The sequence below is a fragment of the Silurus meridionalis genome, chromosome 6 (assembly GCF_014805685.1).
Source record: "Silurus meridionalis isolate SWU-2019-XX chromosome 6, ASM1480568v1, whole genome shotgun sequence".
NCBI classification, from domain to species: Eukaryota; Metazoa; Chordata; class Actinopteri; order Siluriformes; family Siluridae; genus Silurus; species Silurus meridionalis.
In genome coordinates this window covers 14,177,149-14,191,086 of record NC_060889.1, presented here as the reverse complement: position 1 = coordinate 14,191,086, position 13,938 = coordinate 14,177,149, and the positions used below count along the sequence as shown (strand labels likewise).

At 35.9% G+C, this 13,938-nt stretch overlaps 2 protein-coding genes across 2 annotated transcripts; one reads left to right on the top strand and one right to left on the bottom strand.

Annotated features, from left to right (window-relative positions):
• Nucleotides 1–999: 999 nt before the first annotated feature.
• Nucleotides 1,000–5,605, bottom strand: fis1 (fission, mitochondrial 1). The gene is made up of 6 exons (XM_046851211.1): nt 5,582–5,605; nt 5,008–5,071; nt 2,894–3,026; nt 2,459–2,535; nt 2,096–2,201; nt 1,000–1,473 (listed from the first exon to the last, which is right to left on the bottom strand). Exons 2-6 carry the CDS (start codon nt 5,050–5,052, stop codon nt 1,373–1,375), a joined length of 462 nt encoding a protein of 153 aa, XP_046707167.1. The 5' UTR covers nt 5,053–5,071; nt 5,582–5,605; the 3' UTR covers nt 1,000–1,372.
• Nucleotides 5,606–5,678: 73 nt separating this feature from the next.
• On the top strand, nt 5,679–11,453 carry snx15 (sorting nexin 15). The gene is made up of 8 exons (XM_046851208.1): nt 5,679–5,906; nt 6,519–6,554; nt 6,849–6,969; nt 8,025–8,140; nt 8,314–8,605; nt 9,306–9,455; nt 9,726–9,935; nt 10,619–11,453. The coding sequence occupies exons 1-8, from the start codon at nt 5,805–5,807 to the stop codon at nt 10,729–10,731; spliced, it is 1,140 nt and encodes a 379-aa protein (XP_046707164.1). The 5' UTR covers nt 5,679–5,804; the 3' UTR covers nt 10,732–11,453.
• The last annotated feature ends 2,485 nt before the right edge of the window (nt 11,454–13,938 follow it).

Below are 13,938 nucleotides of genomic sequence, written 5' to 3'. Positions count from 1 at the left end.
GACGCTTTAACTGTCTCTTTCAGGAACCCCTGTGTCCTACAACGAATTTGAATACATTTTAACCAAATCCAGCCTGTCTAAATGCTTCAGAGGGGGTGTGTTGTGTGTTTTTGAGGATGTGAAGCAACAGGTGCATATGAAGTGTATTAGAAGAAACATTTTAAAGAAACGCTGAGCTGTGAAGAAACTTTAATGTCCAAAGTTTAAAGTGTCATTATAAATAAGTCTAGACGAATGTTGGTTAAAACTGAGTTCATCGAGTGAAAGCTGCTTTCCAAATACCTAGTCATCATTCACTTTTACTTCGGTTAATTTTTAACGACAATGTGGGACATAAAGAATGATACTGATGGCAGCCATAATCTGTCTTGTTGTAAAAAAAAAAAAACCAGTGACGTACCACTATGAGCCTTAGAAGTGATGGAAAGGTGAGATGATCACCTATGTGAGAACAGCCCACAAAACTGTTCACAGGGCTGATGACCATGAGACAAGGCTATATGTGCAAACTCAATATGCAATTTGTTTCTCTCAAGGCCCAACTATTGTTTTGACTTGATCTTTCACAGCATAGTGGCATCAGATCGCTGAATGTTAGAGCTCGGCATTGACTGGTAAAGTAAATCACACTGCACCGCATACAATGGTTTAAAAACACACACAAAAAAAAAAATTATTGTGTAAAACCAAAATTCATGTACAGATATTATCCATCAACTCATGTACTCTGATTGTTGGGTAATGATAACATTAGTTCCCTTTCTAGGTACCTCATTGAAACCGGGCACTATTGATTTTCATAAAAACCCTGTGCACACAGCCTCAGATTACACACGCAACAGTAAAGTTACAGTGGACACACGAGACAGCGAGACTCACATTTAACCACGATACTTAGAAAGCAACAAAGGTCCAGAACAATCAGACGGACTTCGGTCATACCATAATATACTATTAAGACAACCATATCACTTCAATATAAACACAACGAGGCAGCTGCATGGAAACAGAGTTCTGTATTACATATACATTACAATTACGAACTAAAGGTCTTACAGTGTAATAACTCAAGTTATAATAAGAACCTGATAACAATTTACAAATGGTATTATACTTGTACATATTAAACGTGTGAAAGAAAATACTTATAATTTCAATGTTTCACCCAAAGATTTTAATACACATGCAGGAAAAAATATAACATTTTAGAGGCTTTTGTAAAAGTGAAGCTATGAATATTTTGTGCAAATAAAAAAAAGGCGAATAATAAGCAAGATATATTAGTCAGTCCACTTCCTGGAGTTTAATGATCATTAGCCAATCTTCATGTTTATTAAACTTTCGTTAAAGGTTGCTCTTTAGAAGTTCCCGGTTAGGATTTTCCAGATTTGGCCACAGCCAGTCCAATCAGCCCTGCTAATCCTGCCACGCCCAAGCCGATGCCTCCAACAATAGCCATGCCAACCAGGCCATCTGGAAAAAAAATGAGGGAGAAAAAAAAAAGATTTATATATTTTTATAACTTTTTCCAATGTAATACTTAAAGATATGAATAAGTAGCAATAAAAAAAAAGAAAGGAAGCAATGAAAACCAAAAGTCTAAAACAGTACGTCTTTGTGCACCATCAATTATTGCTACAGTTTGCTACATGTTTGTTATACTTCAATAATGTGCAACCTTCTATCAAAGCCACAATACACCATTTTATTATCCTGACCCAGTGGAGACTCAAAGAACAGAGTGTGAGGGAGTCCAGTACTATACACTGAACACACACTGTTTTTAATGACAGGCTGTAGACTATTGCTACTCAAAACCATACACACCGATACACACTATCTTATAGTGAGATTCATTAATCTTCTTCTCCTTCCCAATAGGGGTCGCTACAGTGGTTTACTTCATTAATATTCTAGTGAAATCCTGCTATCTATACACTTAATCTTAAAGATTTGGCTATTTTTATTTTTCAAATGAGAGCTGTATTATTTGCTACAGAAAATGTGAAAAACAGGAAAATTCTGACTTATTACTATTGTTACAATTATATTTGATTCCAGAAAGATTTTAAATGCCCCCCCTACATACACACACCTTTTCTTAGTGCCCGATTGATGAGCTGTTCCAAATCGATGGCCTGCTTATTTCCAGGTTCATTCTTAAGCAAAACCCGAACATATTTCAGAGCTTTCTCATATTCCTGACAAAACAAAAAAAAAAAAAGAGTCAGAGATAAGAAAAATTAAATAGAAGACCTTCATTTACCCATTGTTCATAATAACAACAAGACATTCAGGCAGTGCGGCAGTAATACAACCTGTTCACTGATAGTATATCTCTTTCAAAAATGAGCAATGTTCAGCAACAATATGAGTCACATAACTGTTACAATAAACACAGACTCATTCATAAAAAAGCAGGATATGGAAGAAAAAAAAGTCATGTCATTTTCCTCACCTTAAGTCTGTAGTTTGCAACAGCCAGATAAAAGAGAAAGTCCCGCTGGTCATCCTTTGCGCTCTTCTGTACCAGCTCTGTAACGTTCCATGCAATACAATAATGATGACGTCATTCAACAAACAGACATCTTATCACGATTCTTGAAAACATTTATACTATACACAATATGTATATTAGTATTATAAACAGGCTTGAAAAACAGGTTTGGAAAACCTTAAATATAATAATTATTAAAATTCTAATATTCTGTTACATTTTAAAACCTGACATTACTATAAAATACCAATGATACCTGCCTTAGTTTAGAAAAGTGTATTATGATCCAATTCATCACAATATGTCACACTGTCCAGTACAAGTAACAACTACTTTATATAGTCTTACAGGATAATGTGACTGATAAGCAATATCTTGTATTCCAAATGAACTCACCTTCCAACAGCTGAATCCCTTTGTTGATGTCGTTTGTAGATTTACTTCGGATTAAGCACCATGCATACTCAAATTTGGTGTCTTTGGATACAGCCCCCTTTTCCACTTCCAATTTGTATTTTTTCTCAAACCTCTGTGGGGAAAAAACACCACCAAATGAAACAGCAAAAATTATAACATCTGCTCTCAAGACCATAAATATGATAATGTCGATAAAAGCTATTTAAATCATTTTTGTCAGGGATTTGTCCGTTATCTCGCGGTTAATAGACAAAAAACACTATACAAAGGCTACCTACAGAAAGCTTGATAGAAAATTAATACAGAAATTAATAACTAATTTATTAATTAGTTTGATGTGACAGGAAATACATATATAGCTGTCTGCTGACACGTTTGTGATGTCTGACATGTAATGTTAAGAGTGAATGCAGCAAAACTTAGACAGTTTATGTGGACAAAGGTTATGTGATCTAATCTCTTTCTCACATATGAGATTTTTGTCCTTTGGTAATTGTATTTAAAAGAAAAAAAGTATTCAATAACATCTATCACATTGTATGAATTGGATCTTGCAGGCTAAAGATTTTGAGTCATTTCTTTTTTTTTTTTTTTTTTTTAAATGGCCTGTAAATATAGTGGAGCAATGCAATATTTAACCTGGCTACAGACATGAAAAACGTTACTAACACCATTTGATTGACCCAACACGTCTCGCTATATAAACACGGAAAATATTATCATGCAGTAAGATTGAACAAGGTAATCATCAAGACTACATCTATAGCTAATATTTGAGAATATTTCTTATCAAAAAAACATAGTTAACCTCCAAAGCATAAAAATCCCCCCCCCCCCCAAAAAAAAGTTTAAAATAAACCTTCTATGCAAACATCCACAAAACTCATCGAAAAAAAAAAATGAATATGATGTTTAAGTGTCAGTTTTGCATATAAAAATGTTGCTCTACATAATGTACCTGAACATTATATATCAAGCTTATAGTTAAATGTATGGAACATAATTCAACTAAAACTACTGATGCAGCTACTGTTGCAAGTTGTGCAACACTCTGTTGTGAGGAGAATAAGTGTGTAAAGTAGGTAACGCTCTTGGAGGAAATGTATTGTTGATAGTTGATGCGCATATAGATAGATAGATAGATAGATAGATAGATAGATAGATAGATAAATATCTATCTATCTATCTATCTATCTATCTATATATACATATATATACATACATAGATAGATAGATCAATAAACATATGTACATATATATATATATATATATATATATATATATATATATATATATATATATATATGTATGTGTGTGTGTGTGTGTGTGTGTATATATATATATATATATATATATATATATATATATATATACATATACACACACACACACATACATATACATATATATATATATATATATATATATATATATACATACATATATATATATATATATATATATATATGTATGTATGTATGTGTGTGTGTGTGTGTGTGTGTATATATATATATATACATACATAGATAGATAGATATATATATATATATGTATGTATGTATATATATATATATACACACACACACACACACACACACACACACACACACTAATGTTTTGTTTAAAAAAAGAAGAACTTTTTAGGGTTAACCTTACAGGCACAATGATGTAAATGTATATTTTATACTCTAGTTTTCCCTGTAAAGCTGCTTTGGGACAGTGTTCATTGTTAAAAGCGCAATCGAAATAAAACTGAATTGAAATGGAAACAGGGACTGGGTTTCAGAAGGCGGTGCCCCAACACATGACCTAAAACTTAAACTAACTGAATATAAACATCTTCTGATTTAATGTTTAGGTGTTTTTTTTGTTTATAACATGTTTTGAAAGCAAACTGTAAAATAAAAATAAAAAGAAAACTAAGTGTTACGCCACTAATGATGATGTAATCTATCGGACTCGATAATCCAGTTTCGCAGTAGGTCATAAATCTTTTCACAACCGTCGGGAAAACCATGATATCAGGATAGGGGCGATAAAAGATTCACAATTTCGTATATGATCTAAAACTTGTCCTAAATCATATATATTACCTTCAGATCTTCCGGAGCGACGACGTCTTCTACCACCGCCTCCATGTTGCCGGAAATTCTGTAGCTAACAAAGTAAGAGTCACTGAGAAAAGCGGCGCTGCCGGAACATCTCTGTTCACACTTCATGCGGAGTTGAATCAGTTTCAACACGGAATGTATTCCGAAATAATGATTATTATTATTATTATTTTCTTAGTGTTTTATTATTACTATCATTGTCATCACTATTACTATTATTGCTATTATTATTAATATTCTAATCAGTGTTATTATTTTTATATAATAATAATAATTATTGATAATAATATGAGCAATATTATTATTAATAATTATTATTATTATACTAATAAATGAATGAATAAATAAATAATAGCACGTTATTTATTTAAATAAATAATTAATTTCATTGTTATTATTATTATTATTATTATTACCCTCATTCTCATGTTCATAATCATCAGCATTACTATTATGATTTTTATTATTGTTATATGTATTGTAATTATTATCGGTGCTGCTGTTTTTGTAGTGGTTCGTGTGCACTGTCTGAATATCACGTGTGTTCACTTGTTACCTGTTCTCTTTAGCGGTGTGTTAAACACAAAATTATTATTTCGATCTCACGCGTTATATACCCTCCCTCCGCCACCGCCTTAGTGACGTCACAGCACACGTGACTAACCCGGAACTAACTGTAAAAATAAATACAAACATTATCCTCACCTATGATTGCAATAATAACAGGCTGAGTTTTGTCGCATGTACAGTGTATATTGCTTTAGAGGTTTTGTAATGTGATGGCTAGGAAGACTAGAAAAGAGGAATACTACCGTTTCTTCAGCGTTACTGAGCCTCGCATACACGAGAAGGGACACACGGAATATAAAGTAACAGCAAGGGTTAGTAGCATGCAGGCTAATCAGCTAGCAGACTTAAAATCTTTCAATGTTTTGGTTTGTGATAAAGGTGGATTCTTTGTCAGACCTGCTGACGTTAGCTGATTTTTTACTTGGATTTATGTCTCTTTTTGTATATCTTGAGTTGAACATTTGATCATCATCTACTTGATGGTCGTGGAAACACATCAAAGAAACCCATTATGGCAGCCAGTGTGTCAATAATAGTCTTTTTGTTGGCTAGGTGCCTCAATACAACTCGTGATATGAGAGGCATGAGAGACCATCCCCGTGACTGCCCTTGGCCTTTCTGCTCACTGGGCCAGATTTTATGTGCCTACCTCCAGTTATAGTCATGCGTTTAGATAAGATTTATTAGATTAGATTAGATTAGATTAGATTTATTATGAAGATCTTGTATGTACTTTGTCCTAATGACCAAGCTGTTCTTGATGTATATATATTTTTTTCCTAACTAACAACTGTAGTATAAATGAATGTGCATAAACCACACATTACTACTAAATGGAAATGTAAAATCATTCAAGTGCTTTTTTTTTTTTTTTGTGGTGCAGTTATGTATGAATACTAAACTACATCCCACTTTTCCAACAGTTTGTATCAAAGAAAAGACCAGAGGATGTGAAAGAAGTGAGTAATGATTCTGTTAACTTTTAGGGAAATAAATCCTAACCACTGACATTTGTTAGGCATTTATTTATTAGTATATCTAATACCACGGGCAATGCTGATGAAGATTTGACTCAGTATTGCATTAAACCTGAGATTTTCATAATTGATTGATTTCTAGAGCTGTTATCGTGTGAAATCCTAAATACGTAAGTAAGCAGTAACAAAAAAAAATGGCTTGTGAATCATTTATCGTCAGTGTAAATCGTCATTGTAAAAATGTTTGTCATCAGATCGTGTTGATTTTATTTGCAGGTTGTTGTATGGAGAAGATACACTGAGCTGAAGAAACTGCACGGAGAGTTGGCTTACACTCATAGAAACCTCTTCCGCAGACAGGAAGAGTTTCCTCCTTTTCCCAGAGCACAGCTCTTTGGTAAAATTGCCATTTTCATAAGCATCATAAGCATTTTCCTGAGCTGTCAATAAAATATGGCAGATAGCCTATATAATTACTAGAGGAAATTATGCAAATGATGTGGATCTTCCAACCACTAAGGAGAAGAAGGCATCTTTACTTGGCTGTTAATGTAAAAGCACTAATGTTATGCTCCGACATTCAAATGTTTTAGCCCCTGTCTTTCATGCATTCTCTGGGTGTGGCTTTAAAGGAAAAATCTGGAGGGATGGGCTGTATTTGTTTGAATTTTGAGTTTCAAAACAGCTACCTTCACTTAGTACACAGGTGAAAGCACTGCATTGTCCAGTATAACAGGGCAAAGTTTGACTGAGACCGACCAATTTTATTTCATTCTAATTAACACTAAATCTACAGCCTAAGGGTTAATTGTAGCAACAAACCCCATAAATTAGAAGGAACTTATTATTTCATATTTATAAATAAAAGATGCCAAACCGAATTTTTTTTTTTTACAAGACTGGTCCTTATGTTCGTCCTTTTTAATTCCTCGGAAGCAGACACAGTGCAAGAAAGGCATAGAGCAGAATGTGCATGTACAGGCAACTAGTTCATCTTGGTCCTATACAGGATTAAATATTCTACTCTCCCCTTTTCCTGTCCTTCTCCGCCCCCGCTGCTAAAAGACATGCAATAAATTATTTAAACGAGCATGTCATGGTTAAATATACAGTATTTATTATTATATGGTTAATATCTTTGCACTTTACTCCACACTAACTCTCTGTTCTGCTTGGCACTGCACTGCTATTCATTGTGCCTATTGTTCTGTTTGTTTGTTTGTTTGTTTGTTGCCACTGTTGTACTATGATGTGTTGTTTGTACAGATTTGTACTCTAGCACTTTATATAATCGTGTGGGAGTCTACACAATCTTATTCCGTGTTGTCTTGTGTAGTTTTGTGTTGTTTCATGAAGCACCTTGGTCTTGAAAGAACTTCTGTTGCACTGTGAACTGTTTAATGGTTGAAATGACATTAAAGCTATTTGAGTTTATATTTTTTTCTCTTTTAGGTCGGTTTGATGAAGCTGTGATTGAGGAGAGAAGGAAGGCAGCTGAAGCCATGCTGCTGTTTACTACAAACATTCCTGCATTGTACAACAGTCCTCAACTTAAAGAATTTTTCAGGGTTAGACACACACATCCTCATGCATATGCAATTATGCACATGCATCTGCAAATTCATGATTATTTATGTATTCGTGTGTATTAGTGTATGTTCATCAAATACTGTGAACAGGAATCAGCTTCTTGATGAATAATGATGTTTTTCATCTAATTTATTGTTTCTTGTTGCATTAGGGGGGAGAGGTGAGAAGACCATTAGACCCATGCATCTCTTCTCCTACATCTCTACCACCCCCTCTCATTCCTTTGCCTAAGGGGGACGATGCCCTAGGAGCTGAAGAGGAAACAGGGACGGAGGCTCCGATCCTGACCCAGGAACTGGAGTCTACCCTGGGTGAAAAGGAGCTTGGTGAGCCTGAGATGGCAGTTGAGGCTCTCAGTAACATGGAGATAAGCCCAGTAGAAGAAAGACATGAAGAAAAAGAGGAAGCAGAAGTCAATTTTGGTGCAGACCAGCCAACCTCAGGTGCTTATCTTTTGATTTATTTATGGTAAATTTATCAGAGGTTTTTATATTCTTATTGTTCCTATAACCTATTACAACAGATGACCTGCTCACCAACTCTCATTGTAAGGGTCATTTCATGTAAGGGTTGTTTCCAGATAATCTTTTTAAAAAAGTAAGGAAATAAATGGTTTGATACCAGCATACCAGGTTATGGTAAATTTTTTTATTGTGTTTAGAGAGGAAATAAATCTGTTAAAATGATCTACTCAAATAGGACGAAGCATACCTATTCTCCGTTTGTACATTTTACAATCACTTATCATTCAGATGGCTTGCAATACAATTCGAACATCAAAGTTTGAAGAAATGTACATCATTTACCTTAAATACGGAGCACTTTATAATATCCCTGTTTCCAGTAAAACATGCACATCTTACCTTATGAATAGATTATGTACTATAAGCATGTTTGCATAAGTTTCTGAAGGAACATAACTTTATTTTGAATCATTGTGCCTTTATTACACATATATTACAAGTGTTTATTCTGGATAGTCATGGAAGAGCAACTGCTAAAACATCTGTAATATTGTTTCAAGCTAAATGACAATGATTTTTAAGAAATACTTATCAGAATAAGCTGAATGTGTAAGTGTTTGCACACTGCTTCAGAAGAAGAATTGTTTAGTACTGTCTGATTTTCTAATTTTTTTTACAGTTGCCAGCCCTGAGCTTCCTGGATCTCCAGTTGATCAGTCCGAGGAGTTTGATTCCCTCTTTGACTGTGCATCGGAGGAACCTGTCGATGGTGCACAACCCCTTCTCTCAGACAACGACCTAGCCATCTTTGACCCGTGTGCAAAAGAAGGTAATCAATTTCTCTTTCCAGTACACCGTTCTATATGTTTAGTTTGGCATCATACAAAGGTTCTTTAGGAAAGGTTTTAGAATTTTTTATTATATATTAACGTAAAAATCTTTATTTAAACTGTCTTGTGCTGTAAATATTTGTTTGTGATTTTATGCTATTTTGTTCTTATAAACTGGTTTTGCCATGAAGATAGCCTCAGTAGCTGGCATGGTATTAAATAAAAGTATATGATATAATATGATAGTTTGGCATCATCTTGTCTCCCAGACCAGGGCTATGGATCTCCTGGTCTCTCTGAGCTGCTGTCCATTAAACTGCCCTCTCAGGATAATGTGGTGTGTGGTGAGGAGCCAGACTTTGTTGTCCAATCAACCAGTGAGATGACTGCAGCCCAGGAGAGCGAGAAAGAGGGAGACTACAGCACGGCAATAACGCGATACAGAACAGCAGTGGAAATCCTCATGAAAGGAGTGCAAGGTAAAGAACAGATAGAAGCAGCAGAGATGAAAATAAACTAAGACTTGATTTTTGACTTGATTTATGATTTATGATTTTTTACTTCAAAAACTTTGTCCTGTCTCCTCATCAATAGATTGTTTTCATATTAGAGTGAATGCATCAGTCAGAACTACTTCTGCCATTTGCGAATGCCATAACGCCACATATACGGCATGACAAAGCACTTTTAAATGAAGATTTCTATTCTATATTCGCTTGGTAACTTTCCAGTTAATCAGTATTTCCCATAGATTAAGTCTAAAGTTTTCTTTATAGGGTTGAATTGTATTAGTAAAATGAGCCAGTTTTTTTCTTCCTCAATTGAGTCACCTGCATATTTACCACCATTTCTCTCACGTATAAATCACCTCACATAAATGTTTAATACACTCAAAGGGAAGTGCTATCTGCTTACTTCCTTTTACAGTTGCACGCAGGTGTGTTTATCAAGTGTAGCTGCGTTTGACAGGCTAAACAAAGAATGCAGGGGGTTAAGGGGGGCATCTTTGGCATCTTGATTGAAAATCAAGTTTCTGAAACTTGAATATCTATATAGCAGTTTTGTCATTTAGCTTGAGCTGTTTATATGATCTAGAGTTGGAGCAGCTGACTGTCATTTTCAGGCCAGTTGGAAAACAGGCTAATACACTTTCACTCTATAGGAGATGTGGACCCTCAGCAAAGGGATGCAGTGAAGAGGAGGGTAGCCGAGTGCCTCGAGCATGCAGAGCGACTGCTCTCTTTACAGACTCCTACTCAACAGCACAACACGTAGCACTCAAACTCTCTCACACACACAGAATTACATACCTCTGCCACACTCACATGCTTCACAATAACTTATGCGCTACAATTAAACAGACCACGACTACATTTTCACTTCTGCATCTCCTCATTAGCTTCACTTACCTGCAGTCCCAAAAGATCTATGCATACAATGAGCACAACTGTCTCAACACTATACTTATTTCCCCATACTATTTTCAACATGGTATTAAAACAAATCAGACACTGGACTTCTCTATGTGTATAAGTCTATAGTATATTTATAATCTAGTACTTTATTTTACTGTAATTATATTTAAATTAATTAGTGTTAATATTTGTAATGTCTAATTCTTTTCCCTTTTGGCAAACATCTGACTGAGTGTAATTGTTTTAAACTACCACCAGGTGTCCTCACTATGCTTCATGTTCAAACTGATATGGATTTATTTCCTAACTTGAAAGTTGAACATATTTGCCGGTATTTTATTGACTACACACCTGGCATTTGATCGGATTATGTTTGATGCCCAGCATATTTTTCTTTTGCATTTTGGATTTAATTAAGACTAATGCAACTAGCAAAAAAAATGAAACTGTTGGCCAACAGTTAGCATCAATCAAAAGGCTAAATGCCACTCTTGTTAAGAGCTGAGAGATGATGGGATGTCTCACATATAATGGCATAATAATTGTTTTTAATATGAATAAACAAAACATTTTAAAACCCCATCTGGTTTCCACATGTGATTTGTATAAACACTTTGCATGACTCAATAATAATTGCTTGAATGCAGTTCTTTCACTATAGTGCTCAGTACAGTGTTGTACGTTAAAGTATCATGACTTATACCCCTGTGGGATTTTGACATTTCCCTTAAAAACATTCATCTAAGGAAGGGTAGGTCCATTACTACTACACATACTGTGTTAAGCCGCATTGTGTCGTTCATTTCTTTCTGTGTGTAAAAGGGTAAAATAAAGGATGAATAGAGGAGAAAAAGAGATAGCAGACCGCAGAACACAGGTATGAATAGAGGATGAGCGGGATCATCTCTTCATTGTCCATGCATGGAAAATCCCTCCCTCCCTTGATGTTCTTTTTTTTTTTACCCCTGTTATTCTGTTTCTCTCGCTGTGCTTCTGTGTTTGTGAGAGTGGAGAGATGTGGAATGGAATGGAGAGGTTATTGCACCTGTGTGTGTGCGCGCGCGCGTGTGTGTGTGTGTGTGTGTGCGTGTGTGTTTAGAGAGATGGATGAAGAGACAAAGAGACAAAACGGGGAGGTGGACTGTGTTTTGGCATTAGCATGCTGAGAGTGTCAGCACTCGATGTGCCTCTGTCCCCCTCTCTATCCCTCTCTTATCCCTCGTTCGTTCTCTCTTTTTCTCCTGCCGATCTCTCTCTCTCTCTCTCTCTCTCTCTCTCTCTCTCTCTCTCTCTCTCGTCAGTGTCCATAGCAATTATGCCATCAAAACACTCCAGCCAAAGAGGATAATTGCATCCTGAGTGCTGGGGAGAGAGTGAGCGGCAGAGTGAGTTTGTGTGTGTGTGTGTGTGTGTGTGTGTGTGTGTGTGTGTGTGTAAAAAAGAGAAGGATTCCGCGAGTTAACACACGTACTCGCGCGCGTGTGTGTGTATACAAAGTGAGAGCTCGAGAGGGCCACAGTGCATTACAGTAAGTAAGGTTCTTCACAACACCGTAGGAGTCATGTGGTCAAAGATCAAAGAATCAGTTTGCTCTGCTAAGTGCACTAAAACACCAAACTCCAAACCGAATCTTTCCCTCACACACACTTCTTTGTATCCCAAAATAATTTTGATAGATTCATCAGTGTTACTTTATATTGCAGAATATTAATCACCCTCCATCCGGATGTTTAAAAGGATGCATGCAGGGTTTATTGACAGATAATTATTGTGTGTTTCTTCTGAAAAATCCTCCATGCACGTCAATGCATTTTTATTTAATCCCTATTTACAAATGATGGACTTGGTCAGACACTCGGTTTTTTTTTTTTTTGTGCTCTATCTCTATTACCTCTCTCACACTCTCCAGCTCCCTCCCTCTGTCACCTTGCCCAAGGCTTTGTTTTGAGTGCACATCCACTTTCTCGCAAAGGGAATCAATAGGCAAACACTTTGGCAGTTCCATCGACCTCTCTCTCTCTCTCTCTCTCTCTCTCTCTCTCTCTCTCTCTCTCTCTCTTCTGTTGGCTGCCAATTATTTTTTTTATTTCAGCCGCATTTGAATTCATACTGCAATATGTTTGATCATGACTTATTCAAATGAAGCATTTCCATTTTGTCTCGTCCTGTGTGGAAAAGGACGGGGAGTTTTATAATGCTGTGCACAAATGGCTAAAACACAGTCACATGCATTTCCCTGCGCTTTGTTCAAATGACTCATAAATTTTAACAGAGATATTGTCAGTCATTTGGCTCCCGTTCAAAGGATTTACTTTCCTACGTGCAGTTGTCACCATTCACTCCCATATCCAGCCCACCGCCTAAAACCCAAAAGGGGTTAGATCATTGATCTTATTGTCAGACCTGGAAATCTAACAAGCCATAGATTTACCTCTTTCCCCACATGGATATTCATCGGAAAAATATATACACTGATGGACTTCTCTTCTTTTGGCGTTATCTTTTGCTGCATATAGTATATGGCCTACAGGAGTGTGTCGTGCTGTGTCAGTTTCTATTTTCGTCTAACCTTTGCTCTAGTATTGTTTTTAATTTATTCAAATATTTTTTTTTACTCAGATCTAGCTGTCGGCTCTCTTTATTAAAAAGGCTTTGTGTCACATTTTCTTGTTTCCATAACGACAGAGGCGGCCGGTGATTGTGGGCCCCCAGTTGGTGTCCCTGAAGTGGAAGTGTGAAGTGATTGGAGCATGAAAATATAAGCAAGGGCATAGAGATAACATGACTATTTTGACATAGTAAGATGAAGAGGTTTGTTTGCCAGAGCCATAGAAAGAGCCTAATGAGGCAAAATATGCAGCATAACATGTCGGTGTAGAGACAAATATCACTGCTATAGCATTAACAATATATGTCGGCAAGTCAGATGTGTAAGTATGTAATAGGCATTTTACAGCGTTCCGGTAATGCCAAGACACTTTGACAGCCAAAGTCAAATAGATGGAAATTTAGCTTAAGCGGAGACAGGAACACATTTGAGCCTCTAGGGTGTGTCCACCTGAGTGGC